Below are 21,211 nucleotides of genomic sequence, written 5' to 3' on the forward strand. Positions count from 1 at the left end.
CAGCTCAAGGCTACCGCTCTACCACTTGAGCTACAGCGCCACTTCCAGTTTTCTGGTGGTTTATTGGAGATAAGAGTTTCATGAACTTTCCTGCCCAGGCTGGCTTTGAACCGAGATCCTCAGATCTCAGCCTCCTGAGTAGCTAGGATTACAGGCGTGAGCCACTGGCGCCCGGCACTCCACTCATCTTTTGTAGGGCATCTGTGCTCTTTCCATACCTTGGCTGTTGTGAATAGTGTAGCAGTGAACATGGATGTACAAAGGTCTTTATGGTGTCCTGGATCCAGATATTCTGGGTAGATGCCCAGGAGTGGTATGGCTGGGTCGTAGGGAAGATCTAGGTCTAGTTTTTTTGAGGACCCTCCAGACTGCTGTCCAGAGTGGTTATACTAGTTTACATTCCCACCAACAGTGCAGTAGTGTTCCTTTTCCCCACATCCCTGCCAACATTTGTTGTTGTTCAAGTTTACAATGTTGGCCAATCTAACTGGGGTGAAATGGGATCTCAGAGTTGTTTTGATTTTCATTTCCTTTATGGCCAGGGATGATGAGCATTTCCTCATATGTTTCTTTGTCATTCTTGTCTCTCCTTCTGAGAAGTCTCTCCTTAGCTCCTTTGCCCAATTAGTGATTGGTTATTATCTTTGGAAGAGGTTAGTTTCTTGAGTTCCTTGTATATTTTGGATATTAGGCCTTTTTCAGATGTATTGCTGGCAAAGATCTTCTCTCAGTCTGTTAACTCCTTTCTAGTTTAGTAAGTATGTCCTTTTTATTTTACTTTATTTAGTTTTATTGTAAAGGTGATGTACAGAGGGATTACAGTTACATAGTTCAGATGTAATAAATACATTTCTTGTTGAACAATGTAACCTCTTCCCTTGTTTTCTCCCAGTTCTTTCCCCTTCCAACTCGCCCCCCCACAAGTTGTATAGTTCATTTTCAACATAGTGTCTAGTGAGTATCACTACTGAGCTAGTTCACCTTTTGTCCCATCATTTCTATAATTCTGAATGTCCTTTGCTGTGCAAACCCTTTTTATTTTGATGTAATTCCATCTGTCAAGTCTCTCTCCTAGCTGCTGTGGCTCTGGGACTCATTTCAAAAAGTTTCTGCTTATACCTGTGAGTTCTAGTGTTGAAGGAAAATTTTTAAAAAGACTTCAGCTGGGTGCAGTGGCTTCTGCCTGTAATCTCCCTTTTTCAGCAAGCAGAGATTGAGAAGATCAGAGTTTAAGGCCAGCCTAGATAACAAGTTATTAAAATCCAAACAATAACTGGGTTTGGTGGTATGTGCATGCTAATCCAGGTGTAAATAGCAGGATGACAGTCCAGGTTGAACCAGACCAACACTCTTCCCCACCCCCCTGCCCCACCCCACCCCAGAGAGACCTTATCTCAAAAATAACTTCAGCAAAAAAACCTGCAGGTATGGCTCAAGTACCTACTTAGCAAGCCTAGAGCTCAAACCTTAGTACCACAAACAAACGAACCAACTAGACAGTCTTTATTTGTAAATTTGGGTTGTTGGTAGAAGGTTTTATGTTCCCAATCTATCTGTGCAGTTGTTGATGTCGTATGGCTTCTGAGATGTTTTGTTGTTCCCTTTCCCTTCTAAACTCCCCCAAAGGCTTGCCTGTTACTCACCTTAGCATGTGTTTTCCCCCTAGGAAGGAATTCCTGCGACAGAGACGGGCAGCTGTGACCCTCCAGGCTGAGTGGCGAGGCTATTGCAACAGAAGGAATTTCAAGCTGGTGAGAGAGCTCAGGAGGCTGGGCCTTTAAAGGCAGTGGATAATGCCCCATAGAAGACAAATGGTTTATATTCCTGTCTCTGAAGGTGAGATCTTGTGTAGGAAGGGCCTCATCACTAACAGGCATAGAATATGGATTTTCAATGGCCAGCATTGGTTATAAACACACTATTCTTAGCATAGTCTCAGGCCCCGTTGTTTGTGGGCTTCAGAGATTGTCTCCTACAGAATTTTGAGCATCCTCAGAACTGGACTGAGGTGTCTTTCTCTGAAATGACCTTTTTTCTTGTCTTACAGGTAACAAAATAAGTAAATGGACTGATTATTGTGTTTCACGCTCTTTCTAATTTTTCTCCCAAGCACAGACACTAGCTAATGAGTGCCTGTTTACCACTGTAGGAAGCAGAGCAAATATGGCTGTGTCCTCTAGGGCCTCATTTGTCTGTTTATCTTTGTTATGGGCATGACTATTGTTGGGACATAAAATGGTCATGGCAGCAAAACTGGTCCCAGGCCCATCTGCCTTGCATGCTCACAACAGCATGCAATGGCTTATGTGTAGGGAAGTGTTACTTGAGGCCTGTTGTTTTACAGGTACTATTTTATTTTGCTTTAAAATACCCACTGAAAAGACGAAGGCCCAAAGGGTTAAGTAAACTCAAGAGCATGCAGTTAGGAAGTAGCTGGTGGTACGTGCATTAATAGGTAGGTGTGATATTCAAATGTTTAAACCCATTGAGTTGATCTTTAAGAAGCCAACAGCTTCATCCCTGGGACTCAGGGACTACTATGGCTCAGTATTGAAGTGGGCCATTTCATACTCTCCTTCTGGCTCATTGTTGTTGCTCCTGATGTTTTGTGTGTGTGTGTGTGTGTGTGTGTGTGTGTGTGTGTGCTAGTATTGGTGCTTGAACCCAGGGCCTAAGCACTATCCCTTAGCTTTTTCACTCAAGGTTGGTGCTCTCTACCACTTGAGCCAAATTCCACTTCTATTTTTTCGGTGATTAATTGGAGTCATGGACTTTCTTGCCTGGGCTGATCTTGAACCAGGTTGCTCACATTTCAGCCTGCTGTATAGATAGGATTACAGGCATGTACCACCAGCGCCAGCTCTTTCCTTCTGTTTTAGAGATTAAACTAGCTTAATAAAGTCAGCCTCAAAGCACTAGACAGGTGTGTGAGCCTCTGCCCGACAAGGCGGCTGGTCTTAGCTAGCAGGTATAAAAATGGAAGCTTTGGAATATAGTCACCCTCATGAGAACCGTGCCACCTCTCTCCATCCACACTCCCAGAAGGCCATGTTATTATTTACGCTCTTTTTAAAAAAAATTAGCACTTATTAGCATGGCCAGCTCTGCTCTAAGTAATAACTCAATAGACCCAGGCTAATTGATATGTATAATAGTAGCATCGACCCTGTGTCAAGAAGTAGTCAAATGTACAACTAACTTTCAAGGGTTGCTGGAAAATGCCACCGTGGTCCCTAAGGAAGGCACTTTGCAGTGAACCCTCCTCACTCTTAACCCCTGCAGATCCTGGTGGGCTTTGAGCGCCTGCAGGCCATTGTTCGGAGCCATCCACTAACAAGACAGTTCCAGGCCATGCGGCAGAGGGTGGTGAGACTACAGGCCCGCTGCAGAGGCTACCTGGTGCGCCAGCAAGTCCAAGCCAAGAAGAGGGCGGTGCTGGTCATCCAGGCACATGCCAGGGGCAGGGCTGCCCGGCAGATATTACAGCAGCAAAAAGCCCAGGTAGGTAGTCACCTAGCATGTTGTGCAGGTGGGGCTGGCCAGGGCTAAGCGGGAAGGGAGGGCAGGAGGAACAAGTAGCAAAAGAGACCTCTCATAGAATCCCCACTGGAGAGTCTGCACTCAAGCCAAGATGTTTAATTCTCAAGAACACAGCGAGACTACAGGAGATGAATTAGGAGCTGCCTCCTGGACTGCAGTGTAGATATACCAGGGAGCTCTTCCCTCTCCCTGTATACAGTCAGTACTGCAGGGGCCACTACCAGGAAGACACAGGGTACAACATGGGCTATACAGCAGATCATCTAGACAGACTTATGCTTGGAATCTGGAAGTGGAACTCTGTGGTTCCCTCCTTTTTGCCTAAGGGATGATGGTCAGTCTTGTGAAAGAGGCAGGACATCTGAGCCAGAGGTACTGTGGGAGACCAGCATGCCTGGAGGAGAGTGGAGGGTTCTGCTGTGAGTCAACAGCCTGCCCTGGAGGAGAGTGAAGAGCTCTGTTAAAAGACTATGCATGATGGGCTGGGAAGGTGGCTCAGCAGTAGAGCGCTTGCTTTGCATGCATGAGGCCCTGGGTTCAATTCCTCAGCACCACATAAGCAGAAAAAGAAGTAGAGCTGTGGCTCAAGTGGTAGAGTGCTTGCCTTGAGCTGAAGAGCTGAGGGACAGTGCCCAGGCCCAGAGTTCAAGCCCAGGACTGGCAAAAAAAAAAAAAGACTATGCATGATGACTCAGGTGGTAGAAAAACCACTAAGAACCATGGAGTGTCTGGAGGACAGGAGAATAGGGAACAGAACAGCAAAATGCATACTCCTGCATTTTGAATCTCACCCACGAAAGATCCATTATCTCCATGAGTACGTGAGACTCAACCTCTTTCTTCTTGCTTGGCTTATCTAGAAGTCATGGTGAGGCAAAGGAGCTGAGATGATGTTTGCTCCTGTTCCATGGATAAAAATTGGGTTTAACATCTAAACTACCAGTATAATGAACAGAAAAAGTAAGAGAACAGACCATCAGACAGAGACCAAAGACTTTGTGCTTTAATAGGCCCCATCTGGCTGCAAAGAGCTCTGTATTTGTTAGTATAGGCCTCAGGTAAGGAGGAACTTTGTGGTCCTGAGCAGTGATTTTACACTGGGTTCTGGGTTCTGGGTTCTGGAGTTTGAGGTAATACCTCAGACATCAAGCCAGCAATGCAATTCACAAAGATTTCTGGTTGTCATCAGAAAAACGGAAAGCCCTGGGTAGCTGGTCACTATTCTTGCAGCTGTTAAAATGTAACATTTTAAAGCAAAAGATGTTTGGTCAAATGACAGCAGGATGAGGTTCTCTCGGAGGTGCTTATTCTGCGAGGGTAGACAGAGCAGGGCCCAGAACTGTGGGTCACCTTCTCCCCTTGGTGGTATGTACAGGAACCTCTGGCCATCCTGGATGAAGAGCAAAGGAGACCAAAACCTCTGCCCGAAAAGAAGTGCAAGTCCATCTATGACACCATCACCGACACAGAGATGGTGGAGAAAGTGTTTGGCTTCCTCCCATCCATGATCGGGGGTCAGGAGGGCCCAGCCCCAGCTCGCTTTGAGGTGAGACAGCCTGATGGAGGACTTGCCTGCCCCCTGACCTCATTCAACCTCTTAGGTTTTGCTAAAGCTGCCAGAGTGAGCTTCCGAGTACATTCAGATGCCCGATATTCATGAATAAAGCAGGGAGCTGCCCAAATCCTCATGTTCGAAACCTTTAGAGCTAGGTGTGACTTCTTTGCAAGGATGCCTGGAGCCTGCTCTATGTCCACTGAGGTAGCAGTGCCCCCAGGCAGGCAGCACTTTCTGTACCTGTGTGGAGCCTTGGGGCTGCTGGTGTGCCAAGAGGAAGAGGGAGGGGTAGCGAGGAGGGCTGCAGAAGCTGTATAGTCCCTAGTGTCATCAGGGCCAGGCCTTCAAGTTCATGTCCACAGCAGCCTTCCATGCACGGAATTAGAGAGGTCACCAACTCCAGGGAGCTAGAATGATCCTGTGAATCTGGTAGACAGACAGATGTAGCTTTCTGGAATCCCTAGTCCCAACATTTCTTGCCCCTGGAAGTTGGCTGACAGTTCAGCTTTTATCTAAAAGGACCCCTGTCCTTCCCGCTCACACCTCCCATCCCCACTTCAGGATCTGGAAGCAAAAACTCAGACACTGCCGGAAATTGATCTGGATACTGTCCCCATAATGGAGGAGATAGAAGAGCATGTGGATAGCCTGGATGAGTATACCTTCCCCAAGTTTGCTGCAACTTACTTCCAAAAATCAGCCACACATACACACATCCTGCGTTCTCTCCGCTACCCGCTGCTTTACCATGAAAATGACACGGACTACTCGGTATGGAGTTGTTCTCTGGTTCTGCTCCCACCAAGTCCTTCCTGGATCCACCCAGATCCAGAGGCTGTGCTACAGCTCAGAGAGAGCAGGAAAAAGGCCTGGCTCCTGGTGTGGACTCCAGTGCTGGGATCCGGGTTCTAACCAGTCCCTCTGATCATCCCCCAGGCTGCACTGGCCATGTGGAACATCATCTTGAGGTTCATGGGTGACCTTCCAGAGCCACTCTTGTATGCCAGAAACAGTGTGAGTGACGACTCAGTGATGCGGCAGATCCATGACAGATTTGGCAAAAACAGCATTTTTGGGGGTCCACAGCATGGTGGTACTGCACAGGTGGGTGCTGAGGATGGTGGCTTGGTGTGTACCATGGCTCAGGCCCAGGAAGCTAAATATGGAGCTGCATCTGCAGTATCATCACCAAGTCCAGTCCCTAAACCTGGGCCTGGGTGTTTTCAGTCTTGGATTGCACTGGGAAGTTCATGACTCAAGACTCATGCCCTGGGCTATTTGAATTACTCAGTCATTAATGGAGAAAGTCCTGTAAACTCTAAATATTGACTTGAACTAAATTCAAATACATGTAATAATAGTAACAACCAAAGATCCAATTATTGAGACATTACCAGCCAATTGCTTCTCTTCATCTAATTCCAAGCGGAGCCAATTCTACAAAGTAGGGATTATCCAAAGCTAATGAAACAGAGAAATGAAGTGACTCACCACACAAATCACAGTGAACACGTATGTGGTAGTTGGCTTTAAACCCATTCGCAAAGATCAAGTCCTTAACTGTGTTCTACAAAGTACTCTCATGGAAGGTTAATTCACATTTATTTTTGGTCAGTTTCATGCTGTAATCTTAGTGGAACTAACCAAGAACAGTCTAAAGGATGTACACAAAATGACAGCACCTAGGCCCACTAGCAACCAGGTGCAGGAATGTCTCATGTTCTAGGTAACTGACTGAGGTGCAACTTCTGAGGTCCTGTATGCAGGCTAACTGCAAAGAAATCTAAGGGAGTCCATAGCCCCAATTACATCCCCAGCCCAGCCCCAGGCTGAGACCATAAGTCCTTGATTTCTGGAAGCATAAGTTCCCCCAAACCTATTAAGTACCTATTGCTATGTAACAAGTTACTTCCAAACATTGCAGCTTAAAACAGCATATATTTATTATTTCTGAAGGTCAGGAATGGCTTGCTAGCTCTGTCCAGGGTCTCTGGAGGTTGCCACCAAGCTGTTGCCTTAGGTCTACTCCTGAGTTGGCTCACTCACATGGCACTGGCAGGAGGCCTTGGTTCCTTGCCCTACAAGCATTGGCACAGAGCTACTTGAGAATCCTCACAACATGACTTCCCCCAGATGAGTGAGCAAGAATGTGAGGAGGCTGGAAAGATTGCTCGAAGTCACCTTGAAGACTAGCAATGCCCCCAGGGAAGGGACTCTGGAAAGCAGTCTGGCCATGCTGCCTCCTGGAAATCTAGCTCATGTTTTCTTTCCTACATGTGGTTGTTAAATATCTCCCTATGCCTCACTTAGAACTGAGCTGTACAAGCCTTGCCCGCCCTACCAGAGCTTGCTAGCCAGTGTTTCACATTAAGAACCTGTGTCAAAAACAAGTTTCACCATAACCAGAGCTGGTGCCAGTCCTAGCCCTAGCTCTGGTCCTGCACCGATCCCAACCCAAACCAGTACTGAGCTCTAGTTTTGGCAGCAAATTTTCATCATGACAAAGAACAACCCCCTTGTCTGAGGAAACCAACAGATCCAAAGGGCTTGGGTTAAGCCCTTTCTTCCTGGCATTGTAAATTGGGCCAGGAAATGGATGAATGACTGGGACATTTACTCCATTGCAAGTGGCTTTAGGGCCAACATGGAAGGACTACTCATGCTTTCCTTCCTTCTGGTGAATGTCTCCTTCCACAGAGACTGAGTCGCAAGGAAAGAGGAACCAAGGGGATCTCCTCCATGAAGCTAAAGCGTTCCTCTAGGATCACAGGCCAGGTGAGCTCAGGGCCGGGTGACTCGAGTCTGCGCCAATCTGCTCCCAGGTCTGTGCCAGCCTATTGTGGGGTTCCAGGAAATCCATCCCCATGTCAGAGTTTCATTTTTGGCAAAATTGAGAGAGTCACAGCTGTCCTGATGGCCATCTTTGGGCTTCTAGGTGGCCAGCCAGCTGAACATTGGAGAGGAAGCATTTGATCCTGATGGTCCCGTCTCAGACAGACCCATGTCCAACTTGGAGAAGGTGCACTTCATTGTGGGCTATGCCATCCTGCGGCCTGGTCTCAGGTTAGTCTCCAGTCCACTCTTCCCTCATCAGAACATCAAGTCTCCTCACAGGCCCTTAGCCCATGGCGCCAGTCACTTCCACCTGTTTGTCTCCTCCCCCACCCCCCTTCATTCTCCTCTGCTTGCTCCCTGGCCTAAGCCCTGCAGGTTATGTCTCAGTACTGCACATAGAGGGCTCTCTACTTGCTCTGCATTAAGAAAACCCAGGAGTTTGAGGAAACAGATTCATTTGAGGCTGAGATTCATTCTTTGATAGGATAGGTGTTAGAGCAGGGCTTGTGAATGAGCAAGCTCCTTCACTATACTACGTATATATGCAATTTGCTCTGCAGGAATTAGGTTTTCCTGTAAATTTTATGGACAATTTCCATTTATTTGTTTTAAATACTCTCCAATCTGTCCACCTATGAATCCATCTAATATCTAAGATTTACCTATCATGTTATCTATCATCTATCTATCTCTGTGCCTATCTTCACACACACACACACACACACACACACACACACACACACACACACACCTATATAACCCTGATTATCCCTATGTAAAAGTCATTGCCTTTGTCCCTCAGGTCCCTGAGAGTCTGTTAATTTTTCTGTCGGTGTTTAGATTGAATAGTTTCAGATATTCTATCTTTAAATACACTGAAGCTATCTCTGCTTTCCCTAACCTACTTTTATACTTACCCAATATACTCATTCAATAACTTCCTTTATTTTATTTGTTATATAATAATATAATATACAGGGCTGGGAAGATGGCTCAGTGGTGGAGCGCTTGCCTTGCATGCATGAGGCCATGGGTTCAATTCCTCAGCACCACATAAGCAAAAAGAAAAAAAAGCTGGAAGTGGCACTGTGGCTCAAGAGGTAGAGCACTAGCCTTGAGCTGAAGAGCTGAGGGACAGTGCCCAGGCCCAGAGTTCAGGCCCCACGACCAGACCCAAAAATATATATATAATATATAATGATATAATCAAAGTTACATTAAATTATTGAGATTTTTAATTTTTTATATTTTTATTTGTCAACATGTCCTATTCATTCATTTGCTGTGAGTATAGTTTCACTTACATCCTTGAACATAGTTACAATAGTATTGTATGTATGTGTGTATGTGTGAGAGAGAGAAAGAGAGAGAGAATAGAAAGAGAAAGACAAGAAAAAGAAACACAGCCCTGTTTTTAGTTATTTTCAGCTAAAGTCTTGAGGTTTTTTTCCTAGGACCAGCCTCAGCTCACAGTCCTCCTATCTACTGCTATATGGGAGCTTGTTTGTTGAGATGGGTCCCATTTTCACCTACAGAGTAGCTGGGATTACAGTTATAAGCCACTACATCTGGCCCAGTTATAGTATTTTTTAAGTCTTTTTCTGCTAATTTAATGTCTGAATCATTATCTCCATTGACTGCGATTTCTCTGTAATGTGATCATGGTTTCCTGTTTCCCCAAAGTCTAGTACTTTGGGATTGGATCCTAAACATTGGGAGTAAAACATTTAGAGACTCTGGATACTATTGCATTTTTTCAAAGGCTGTTGGTGTTTGTTATGGTAAACAATTAATTTTGCTTAATTCAAATTACCTCCCTTATCATGAACAGCAGTTGGAATCCCTGTCCTTTTGGCCTTAGCTAGCCTTCTAGCTAAGATTACATGAAGATTTTAGGGCTGTTCTCTGGTTCTCTTCATTTCAGGATTTTGCTTTATACATTCAAGCTGCTGTGGAGACCACAAACTCTGTCCTCTGGTTCTTTAAGCCAGTAAGACTAGAGGGCCTCTACCCAAGCTTGCTTCCTGTACGACACCAACTGGCAGTTTTCCCCAACCATCACACCCTCTGATACAACAGACAAACCGACACAAAAGTTATGCCCAAATGGTTTGAATCCTCAGATATCTCCTACAAGCAATCCCATATAGAGCAGGCATCTGGCTGACACCACTCTCAGGTCCCTTGAGAGTTCTGACGACACTGTCCCCTGTGGGAACATCCCATGGCCTCTCACCACGAAGGCCATCTGGAATCATGGGCTACTCACTTGTGGGGCTCCATCGAGATGCCTGCAGCCCACCTCTTTCCATGCCATCCTCATGCTAATGGGAAGATGACAAATGCCTCACCACACATATCAGCCTTGCCCTTCTGGGTGATCTCTGAGTTGTCCAGAAGAAAGTAATCTCTAGTTTCTTTGTTCACAGAAGCCATCAACTCCAGGGGAAGCTAGTCCAAAATGTGACAGTTCTGTCACCACGCTCCATTTCAGTAGCCTGGAAAGGACAGTGGCATGTTGGGGTCTTGCATGCCTTCAATGAGGAGGGAAGGAAGTCAGGAAGGTCTCATCTCTAGTCAGTCAGTCTCCCACCCAACCCTCCTGCTTGTTCTCCTGGGACCATTCTCCCTCCCTTATTATTTGTAAGTAGTTAAATGAGCTACAGACCTCTCTTCCATTAAAGTCCCTTCCGGGAGTCATTTTCCAAATTTCTCATCTTCGATTGTATAGAGGTGGCACGATAGCTGGACTGGCTCTGCTATCTTTTAATAAATATTATAAGAACAGGTTTCTTTAGCAAGATGAATGTTAGCATCCATTTGTGCTTGGCTCTGGAGCCTTAAACAAATTCTGAGACAAAGATAATTCTCCATCCATCTCTAATGTACTCATATTAAGTACCTGCTTACAGTGCAGCCCTGGGTAAGAGCCAAGGGATGCTAAAATGGAGAAAACATTTCTGTCTTCAAGAAACTTGCCCCCAGGCCAGGCTTTAAGGACTCATATCTGTAATCCTAGCTACTCAGGATGCTGGGATCTGAGGATGAGGGTTCAATGTGAGCCCAGGCAGACAAATCCAGGAGATTCTCATCTCCAATTTGAAGCTAGCCTGGGCAGGAAAGACTGTCACCACTCCCCAAATGCCAGAAGTGGAGGCATAGCTCAAGTTGTAGAGTATCAGCCTTAAACAAAAAGTCCAGGTAACAGCATGAAGCCCTGAGTTAAAACTCATGTAACAAGACACAAAGAAAGAAGGAAGGGAAAGGAAGGGAAGAGAAGGGAAAAAAGAAGGTAAGGGAAAGGAAAGGAAAGGAAAAGAAAGGGAAATTTCACCTTTTAGTTGAGAAATGTATTAGTCAGCTTTCCACTAATGTGAAAAGATACCAAAATGGTCATTTGATTAGGAGGAAAGGCTTACTTGTTTGCTCTGTCATAATCTTAGCCTGTGGTCACTTGGCCTTATGTCTGTAGCAAAGGAGAGCCTTGCAGCAAGAGCAAGCCACAAATGACCATTAGGAAGCAAAGCAAGACAAAAAAGAGCCAGGATGCCAGGATCCTTTCAAGAATGTGTCACCAATACCTAACTTCCTCCTGGGCCCCACCTTCTAAAGGCTATGTCACCTAAAAATGGTGTCATCGGCTGGTGACCAAGCCTTTAACACATGAACCTTTATCCAAACCATGCAGGAAGTATATGAGGCTCAGGAAAACCACCACTAGAGTATATTGTCAGATAGGGGTCTGCTCAGACCCTGTAGGTACCAAGAAGGAGTCGTATCACAGGCAATGTAAAGGAGAAGAAGAACTCACCAGACAGAAGGAGGGATGAACAGGGCACTATGCCTGGAAACAACCCAAAGAGTCTAGGATTCCAAATGCTTTGTCACCACTGGGCTATGTAATCTGGATTCAACCCCAAGAGCAGGGAAGTAAAAGTTTAAGCAAGAGAAAGTCATGAGTGCACATAAGTGATTTGCAGATAGCTCCTCTCTCTAGCAGTGACATAGAGCAGAGTCTGAGATGAGAGGCCCGGAGGTCAGCAAAAGAGATCCAGAAAGCTAATGAAGAATGGCTCAAGGAATAGAAGTGAAGAGATGAGCAGGGGAAATGTCCAGGAGACAGAGGGTAGATAGTGATCCACTGGACTTGAAGAATACAGGGATAAGCAATGTCTAGGATGACTTCCAGGCTTCCATTTTAAGTGAATGCAGGCAAGGAGATGTGCTGGAACTGGCTTCCAGCAATTCTCCTGAGTCAAAGGCACACATGCCTTCCCAACTCTGTTCAAACGTCCTATTGGGGGCTTGAAATGGGCGTGGCTGAGAACATTTACACCACAGATGGTGGCAAATACAATCCATGTGAGCTTTCATTCCCCTGAGAAAGTAGATTGATAAATGTTTACCAGCACACTGCTGCGTGTTATGGAGAAGACGCTTGAAGTGGGGCTTGAAGAGTGAAGGGACCCTTTTGTAAGGCAGTAGAGGCTTGATTCCATGGGAAAGGACGTAGGCAAGCATTCTCAAAAAGAAAACCAAGGGATGGGCACCAGGAGCTCACACCTATATAAAGAGTTGGGATTTAGGGATTCTCCCAGGAAGCCCTCACTTATTTCTGTACTGAAGAGCTGACACTCTCAGAGAATGGGTCTCAAGACAGAGAGAACCCATTTGATATAACTGGCTTGGAGAAAGTAGCAGGGTGAGTATGCTAGAAACAGAGAGAAAAGGCCAGGGCAGCTGCACAGGGACAAGGGTGCTGTGGACAGAGGGGTGAAGGAGGGAGCACTGGTTTGAGGAGGGAGGACTGAGGGCAGGACATGAGTGTGGTAGGAAGTTGGGGCAGGAAGTTGAGGGCCAAAGAATGAAGCACTGGGAAGACATTAGGTGGGCAGAGTCTGGTCCATGAGGAGGCTGGGGGTTGGGGTGAAGGGGCTGAGTACTGGGTGAGTCCCCTGCAGAAGAGAGCCCACCAGGGATACAGAAAGAGTGCCCAGAAGCCCCATGTCTCTCCTTCCCCAGATGCCCCATCTCTCTCCTTCCCCAGATGACCCATCTCTTGCCTCCCCCAGAGCCAGCTCCTACCTTTCCAGCTCAGCAGCATGTGTTTTTCAGGGATGAGATCTACTGCCAGATCTGCAAGCAGCTTTCAGAGAACTTCAAAATGAGCAGCCTGGCTCGGGGCTGGATCCTGCTAAGCCTCTGCCTGGGCTGCTTCCCACCTTCTGAGAGGTTCATGAAGGTAAGAAGGCCAAGAAGGGGGTAGGGAAGGGGGAAGCAGAGGGTTTGTTTCAGCAGAAATGGGACAGGGGATCCTGGAGCAGCCCATGCTTTGCTCTGTAGGCTGATAGCCAGCAAAGCTTATACCACTCTGGGCCTCATTCCCCATCTGTAAAAGAGGTGCTGAGCCCATCCAGGTCCACATAGTCACTTACCTCAATCTCAGTCCCAAAAATAGCTCTTCAGGACTAATACTCAGATGGCAAATGAAGTGGGCCCACCAGACACCCTTCTGGTGTCTGGCTACACTTTTTCTGCCCCTTTAGAGCAGAAAATGGAAGTGGACTAGTAGAAGTATCCAAGGGTTGGTGTCCAAGGCTTTGCTTCTTTAATAAACCTTTGCTTTTGATGATAAAAATAATGTGAGCTAGGTGCAGGTTGAGATTTAAGGATTGTGGTTTGACACTAGCCTGATCAAGAAAGCCCATCAGACTCTTATCTCCAATCAACTACCAAAAGGCCTGCAGTGGAGTTGTGTTCAAGTGGTAGAGCATCAGCCTTTAGCAAAAAAGCTAAGGGAGAGTTCCCTAGCCCTGAATTCAACCCCAGTATTGGCGCACGCGCGCGCACACACACACACACACACACACACACACACACACACACACACACACAAGTAATATGAAAATGCTGAAGGTGTAAAAAGTAAGCTATCTCCACACACAGAAGTAACCCATATTAATATTTCTTCCTCTCTCTTGTGGTGTTCTGGTGACATACTTGCAGTCATAGAGAAAACTCAGGAAAACAGGAACAATGTCACAGTGTCCCTCTGTCCTGGGCATTTGAGCCACTTCCAAACACCAATAAACCTTCCCAGGATGTGTACTCCCATCAAAAACACTTCCTACATTAATTGTCCAAGATCTGTTTTGGACACTGCATCTTTCCTTTCCTTGTCTCCACTCTATCTCTCCCTGATATAAACTTCCCAGATACTAGCTTCAGTGACTAGCTATTCCATAAGGAATTGAACCTACTGATAGGCATTTATGATACATCTGTCAACTACTCATTTCCATAGATACCAACTAATATCATCAAAAAATACCTGTTTGTGTTTAAGATAGGTGTGTGTGTATGTATGTATGGTGTGTGTGTGTGTGTGTGTGTGTGTGTGTGTGTGTGTGTGTGTGTGTGTGTGTGTGTGTATAGTGTGTGTAGTGTGTACTGGGGCTTGACTTAGAGCCTAGCCACTGTCTATTAGCTTTTCTATTCAAGGCTGGTATTCTACCACTTTAGCTACAGCTCCATTTCTCACTTTTTGCTGACTAATTGGGATGAGTCTCACAGATTTTTCTTCCCAGGCTGGTTTCAAACCATGATTCTTATGTCTCAGCCCTCTGAGTAACTAAGATTACAGGCATGAGCCCTGGTGTCCAGTAAAATGGTTTGAATTAGTCAAACAGCATGCATATTTTAAACTATATACATAAAATGTATTTCAAATTATTCCTTAGATACCAATTTATATTCCTTCTCAGGACAAATAGAGGACAGCCATCTGAACACATTCCATTTTTAAAATCAGCTAAGGTAGAAAATAGAAATTGGCCTCCATTCTGAGTGTCCCCTTCCTCTTGTGCCCTTCAGTATCTGCTGAACTTTATTGATCACGGGCCGGCTAGCTATGGGCCTTTCTGTGCTGAACGCTTACGGCGCACTTGTGCTAACGGGGTACGCGCAGAGCCCCCCACTTGGCTAGAGCTACAGGTAAGTGCTGGTGTGGGGGGTAGGGGGGTCATGGGATGGCCAGACCCTATGTCTCCTGAAGCACATCTGCGGGGTGACTTCATCAGCACCTCTCTACCTCCTCTACAGCACCTTTTGCCAGTGGTCCCTGTGAGGCCCCCCGGGTCAGGGTGCTCAGGCTTCAGAGCTATCCTCCCCACCCCCAATGCATCTTCATTTATGCCTGGCCTCAGTGTAGATGAACTAACTGCTTCAAGTTTGTACTTTTTAAGAAGGCAGTGGCGGCTTACACCTGGAACTCTAGCTGCTCAGGGAGCAGAGATGCGGGACAATTGCTGTTTGAGACTAGCCTGGATAAAAAGTGTAGACCCTGTCTAATGGATAAAATCTTGCTATAGTATCATGCCTGTCATCCCAGCTCCAGGTAAACAGGAGGTGTCCAGGGTGGCCCAGACTCTATCTCACAAATAACCAGAGCAAAAAGCATAGTATAAGGGTAGAGTGCCTACCTAGAAAGTGTGAGACCATGAGTTCAAACTTCAACACCCCCCCCACACACACACACACACAAATGTGTGTGTGCACATGCTATGAACAAAGCAGTGGTCATGCTCCTAGTATGATACAGGCACTGCTTTTGGAAGCAGGTGCCCCCTATACATTCTCAGTGTCCAAGGGTAGTCTAAATAGAAGGTATCCCCTATATTTATTCTACCGCCATCTCTGGCCCCAGCCCAAGCCCAGAAAGGGCTCCGTGACCCTGTGGCCACCTATATTGGGGGCTGTGAATCACGTTTGGCCACACTTCATTCCTGTTCTTTCTCTGCTGCCTCTCGGGAGCACTAGAACTGTAGGTGAACTTATGCCAACTAAGTATTTACAGTGTGCCAAGCATCAGTGGCTCATGCCTATAATCCTAGCTACTCAAGAGGATGAGATCCAAGGATCACATTTGGAAGCTAGCCTGGATAGGAAAGTCTTTAAGACGCTTATCTCCAATTAACTATTCCCCCTCCCAAAAGAAAAACAGAAGTGATTCAAGTAGTAGAGTACTAGCCTTGAGTAAAAAAAGCTCAAAAATAGAACCCAGGCCCTGGGTTCAGGCCCCAGGACTGACATCCCCCCCAAAAAAGGGGGATAACAAATATCTATAGTATCACACTAGGACCCCAGGACCCAAAACTGCTAAGACCATCTGATTCACTAAAGGTCAACAAGCTCAGAGTTCAGATCTCAGTATGAGACCACTGCAACCTGCAGGTTGCACGCCATGGGATGCTGACATGAACTTGGAGGAGCCCATACATCACCAGGTGTACATGGGCAAGCTTCTCTCATTCCTGGCAGGCTCTAGGCCTGAGCACATGTCATTTAGTACTAAGCCATCCTAGGGCTCTTGAAAATCCTGCCTTGCCCTCAGGACAAGGAGGTGGTGGTCTTAGGCTGGGAGGGAAGTCAGATAAGGGTGTTGTGCCAGCTTCTGGTCCAAGGGCTCTGGGCTCCAGAGTGCCTGAGTCCCAGGGTTCTGATCTGAGTCCTCCTCCATCCCTAGGCTGTTAAGTCCAAGAAGCACATCCCGATTCAAGTCATCTTGGCGGCTGGAGAGAGTCTGACCATCATGGTTGACTCTGCCTCCACATCTCGGGAGATCTGCCTGCACATCGCCCAAAAGCAGGGACTCAAAGACCACCTGGGCTTCTCCCTGCAGGTTGCTGTGTACGACAAGGTAGTGACATTCATCCTATCCGTCCCAAACCTCCCTCACACACCTGGGTCAGAGCATCCTGAAGCTGGAACCCGCATGCCCAGCAGCCTGGCCACCATCTGCCCTCCCAGCTGCCAGGCACACTGTACAAGGGCAGGTACACATTCGCACATTCGCACATGCGCACATGAACACACACACACAGAGGAATATACACTCACACATCCAGCCCAGCAGATATGCCTTGGCCCCATGCAGGCCGCAGGCACCCATTGTCACTCTCTGCCTTTCCCTCCAGCTCCCACACTTACATCAGCATCCTGCTCCAATTTCTCTCACACCACGACATTCCACATGGAGGACTGCACTGTCACAGATCACCAGAGCCCCATCTCCACCCCTAAGGGCCCTCACCTCCAGACTCACCATATTCATACCATCGGCAGCCCAGATACACAGCCCAACTCCCACCATCAGTGTCCATCTCAGCCTTCTCAGGAAGGGGCTGCAGGGAGGGACGGTGGGAGTGCGGGGCAGTTCACACTCCTGTAGAGAAGCCTTTCCATCATCCAAGTAGACTCATCAGCGTCTACTCTGCCCCCACTGGATCGCATAGGTCCCAGGCCCTACCCTTCACGTGCTGGTGCTAGGTAACCTGGGGATCTGCGTTGTCTTTATCTTGTCTGCAAATCTGCTCTCAGTTCTGGTCCCTGGGCAGTGGCCGAGACCACCTGATGGATGCTGTGGCCCAGTGTGAGCAGCTGGCCCAGGAGCGGGGCGAGAGTCAGCGCCAGTCTCCCTGGCGTATCTACTTCCGGAAGGAGTTCTTCACACCCTGGCATGACTCCCAGGAGGATCCTGTGAGCACTGAGCTCATTTATCGCCAAGTCCTGCAAGGAGTGTGGTCAGGGGAGTACAGCTTCGAGAAGGTGAGGTCTGAGAAAGGTTCACATGGCAGGGCCAGCCTGGGCTTTGATCGTGGAGACACCCCAAGAAAAGGGATCATGGCCAATGCAGACAAGTGGCAAGCAGAAGGCAGACAGAGTAATGGGAAGGTGGTCACTGGGGTACACATCCTGCGGCTTTCACTGGGCACAACTGTCCCACCCAAACCTCGCCTCCATTTCCTCTTCCTCTGGGCTATAACTGTAGTGGGCATCTGGAACATTAAGTGCCCCCATGGCAGGTAGAGAGGACTTCCTGCCAGCCCCAGGCCTGCCTGGCCTTCCCCAGGGGCTGCTTATGGATTAGCATAGGGTGGAAGTCAGGAACATGGCCTTGGAGCTCTGTGCCTGAGTTCAAGTTTTGTGTTGGCAGCTATCCCTAACAGTGTGGCCTAGAGCCTTGCCCCCACATCTGGAATGTGCGGGGTGCCAGGAGCTCTTTTCATGGAGTAGTTGTGAGAACTTGGGCTGGGGCAGGGGGAGAGGGGTGGGAATGCAACTGGAGCTCTGGAAGCAGGTGCAATTCTTCCTGTGAGTGAGGAGGGTGCTGCTCTGAAGACCTAGCAACTGCAGCAACCCTGGAGGCCTACCTGGGCCCGGCAGGAAGCGGTATGAGCTGGGGCCTCTCTGAGACTGGCTTCTTGGAGAGAGTGGGTAGCTGAGATCTCTGCCATGATGGATATGCCAGCCAGGAGGATTGCTCCTGCCCCCCCCTCCCACCCCCCCCCCCCCCCCCCCCCGCTCCCTAGCTCTGCTCCAGCTGCTAGCCAGCCCTGCCCTGGGGCAGGAACGGGCCACATGGAGGAGACTTTATGGGAGAGTCAGCTCTCCCTCCCCACTCTGCCTTCCCCCGGTGTGCAGGAGGAGCCGCTGGTGGAGTTGATGGCCCGGCACTGTTATGTGCAGCTCGGTGCCTCTGCAGGGACCAATCATATCCAGGAGCTGCTGCCCAGCTGCCTCCCCCGGAAGCTGTACAAGACCAAGACCCCAGAGACGTGGACTAGCCTCATCACTGCAGCCTACACTAAGGTCAGCCTTCAGTACCATGGCCACGTGAGCTCTTCCTCGGGGTGGTGGGACGCTGGCTGTGCAGAGAAATGGATTCCCTCCCTCAGGGGCCTCCCTATAAGATCACTCACTGGAGCCAGGGAGCTTAAAGCTGACAGGCACAGTCCTGAATCAGGATGTAAACAGCACGTTCAGATTAACTTATCATGGCCCCCTGCCACCTGGCTCCTCCTCGCAAGTTGGCCCCTTGGTCGCAAACAAGTCACTTTTCTGATATAATGCACCCATTTATCTTATCAAAGCCAGTGAATAACATCATCCAGCCAATTTTTTTTTTTTTTTGGTTGGTCATGGGGCTTGAACTCTGGGCTTGGGTGCTGTCCTCAGCTCTTCAGCTCAAAGTGAGCACTCTACTGCTTGAGCCACAGCACCACTTCCGGTTTTCTAGTAGTTTATTGGAGATAATAGTCTCACGGACTTTCCTTCCCAGGCTGGCTTTGAACCGTGATCTTCAGATCTCAGCCTCCTGAGTAGCTAGGATTACAGGCGTGAGCCCACCACAGCGCCTGGCTCAGCCAATCTTTTTTGATGGTACTGGGGTATGAACCTGGCACCTCACACTTGTGAGGCAGGTAGACTACCTCTTGCTCTTAAAGTAAGAGCAAGAGAAACAGACAACCAATAAACAACAAACAGAGGGGAAAAAAGCTTGGTGGGACATGATTGCCAATTGCACAGTGTAGAAGAGACAGGAAAGAGAGGAAAGATAAGAAAGAAACTGCCAAATATACAGTACTCCAGAGGGGAAAAAGACAGGTATCCAGGACCCAGAGGCACATGGTAAGATACCCTCACACACAGCATGACACAGACCTCATATTGACAAGAGCAAACCTGTGCTATTCAGGTTTCCTTTTCTGTGACAAAGTTTCTGAGATCATGGAAAGGAAGAGAAGTTGATTTTGCTCAGGGTTTCAGTCTATATTCACTTGGCTCATTACTGGAACGTGTGGTAAGACAGAGCATCATGTGGTAGCCCAGAGCTGTTCTCCTCATGGCAGCCAGAAAGTAGAGAGAGGAAGAGCCGATATCCACTTCTAGGGCGCATCCCAGTGAACTGACTTCCTTACAATAGAACCTGACTCACGCCATTTCCCAACAACATCCGAGGTTACAGACCAAACCTCAACACATGGCCTTTGAGGGGCACTAAAGCCCCAAACCGTCACAGCTCAAGCTATGACAGACAGGCACAAAACTAGAGACACACACAGGCTCAGATAGCCAAGGAAACTGATCCTCAGCTTCTGCATCCTCGTGCTAATGAGGCAAAGGCTTTTTTTCCCTTTTCAAGTCACCTTCTAACCAGTTCTCCCCAGGATTCCATAGGATTGGGCCTGTTCCCATTCTCCCCAGTGTCCCTGGGACACTGGCACATGTTAGGTAACAAAAGAGTGATCCATATCACCTGGGGCTCTGGATGAGGTATTGGCTACAGGAGACACCATGATAGAGGTAATGTCTGGTCTCCACAGGCACCACACACCCAGAAGCGACTCATGCCACAGGCTGTCAGGGCACAGGTGGTAGATGCAGCACTCCTGCAGTGGCCTCTGCTTTTCTCCCGGCTCTTCCAAGTCACTCCGGTTTCTGGTAACGGCATCAGATGAGGTGGGGCTGGGGCAGGACAGGCATCCAGGGGCCAGCACAGCCTGAACTCTGTGCTCTCCTCTGGCCAGGCCCCCGACTCCCCAAGACACAGATGATCTTGGCTGTTAACTGGAAGGGGCTGTACTTCCTGGACCAGCGGGAGAAGACACTGATGGAACTGTCCTTCCCAGAGGTCATGGGTCTGGTTACTAATAGGTAGGGAGAGACTTCAAATCTCTCTCTTCTCACTGCTGGAGTCCTTGGTTTTGATATCTGGGCACAGGGAGAGACAGAAAGAGGGGAAGTTGTGTTGTCCCTGAGAGTCAGGCTGGAGCTAAGACACCAGCTGCCGCTGGACATAGAGCCTCCCAGCACTGTGTTGTCACCAGCTCTGAAACCAAGTCTCACCTACAAAGGACGTGGCCACATGCAATCTGGCCAGCTCCTTTCCGTCTGATGGACGAGAACTAGCCATGCAGAGGCTGCATCCAGTCTAGGAGAAGAGAGGAGACCAGAGCCTAGGGTGGTATCCACCCCAGTGGCTCTCATCTACCAGTCCCTCTTCTGAGCCCTCTGAGAAGCCCCACCCATCTGCCAGAGCACTCTGAGGTTACAGTACACCTCCGGGTGCATGACTATTGTAATTGGGACCAGTGGACTACTTTGGGCACACACTTCCCCTCACTCCTGCCCCTCCCCACACACTGAGGCTGCCCAAGCACACTTTCCTCTATCATATGACATCCTCAGTCACCCAATCTGCAGATGAGTGAACTGAGGCACACAGAACTCCAGCATAAGCCCACACAGCAGAACCAGTGGCTCTTCCTAGCGCTGATGTTCTGTGGTATCTCTGCCCATCATTCCTCTTGTTCCCTGACCAAAGCAGACTCACTGGAGCCTAGCACTACCCACTGCCTCAAAGACCTGAGGCTTTGCAGTCACTTTGTCCAACACTTGCAAAAGTACCTGAGACTTGGCATTTGTCCAGCCTGGGCCCAG

The 21,211-nt window shown here is 48.1% G+C and overlaps 1 protein-coding gene across 1 annotated transcript in view; it reads left to right on the plus strand.

The window, feature by feature from the left end:
- Myo7b (myosin VIIB) overlaps nt 1–21,211 on the plus strand; it is a 96,657-nt gene that overhangs the window by 66,197 nt on the left and 9,249 nt on the right. Inside the window, exons 20-33 of the mRNA XM_042685230.1 lie at nt 1,667–1,751; nt 3,283–3,501; nt 4,916–5,086; nt 5,657–5,866; nt 6,032–6,199; nt 7,793–7,870; nt 8,031–8,158; nt 13,046–13,172; nt 14,804–14,923; nt 16,455–16,628; nt 17,309–17,536; nt 18,413–18,580; nt 20,095–20,212; nt 20,299–20,425. Of these exons, the coding sequence (XP_042541164.1) occupies nt 1,667–1,751; nt 3,283–3,501; nt 4,916–5,086; nt 5,657–5,866; nt 6,032–6,199; nt 7,793–7,870; nt 8,031–8,158; nt 13,046–13,172; nt 14,804–14,923; nt 16,455–16,628; nt 17,309–17,536; nt 18,413–18,580; nt 20,095–20,212; nt 20,299–20,425 (2,121 nt within the window). The remainder of the gene's footprint in view (nt 1–1,666; nt 1,752–3,282; nt 3,502–4,915; nt 5,087–5,656; nt 5,867–6,031; nt 6,200–7,792; nt 7,871–8,030; nt 8,159–13,045; nt 13,173–14,803; nt 14,924–16,454; nt 16,629–17,308; nt 17,537–18,412; nt 18,581–20,094; nt 20,213–20,298; nt 20,426–21,211) is intronic.

The sequence above is a fragment of the Dipodomys spectabilis genome, unplaced genomic scaffold (assembly GCF_019054845.1).
Source record: "Dipodomys spectabilis isolate Male_0828 unplaced genomic scaffold, ASM1905484v1 ptg000094l, whole genome shotgun sequence".
Taxonomy (NCBI): Eukaryota; Metazoa; Chordata; class Mammalia; order Rodentia; family Heteromyidae; genus Dipodomys; species Dipodomys spectabilis.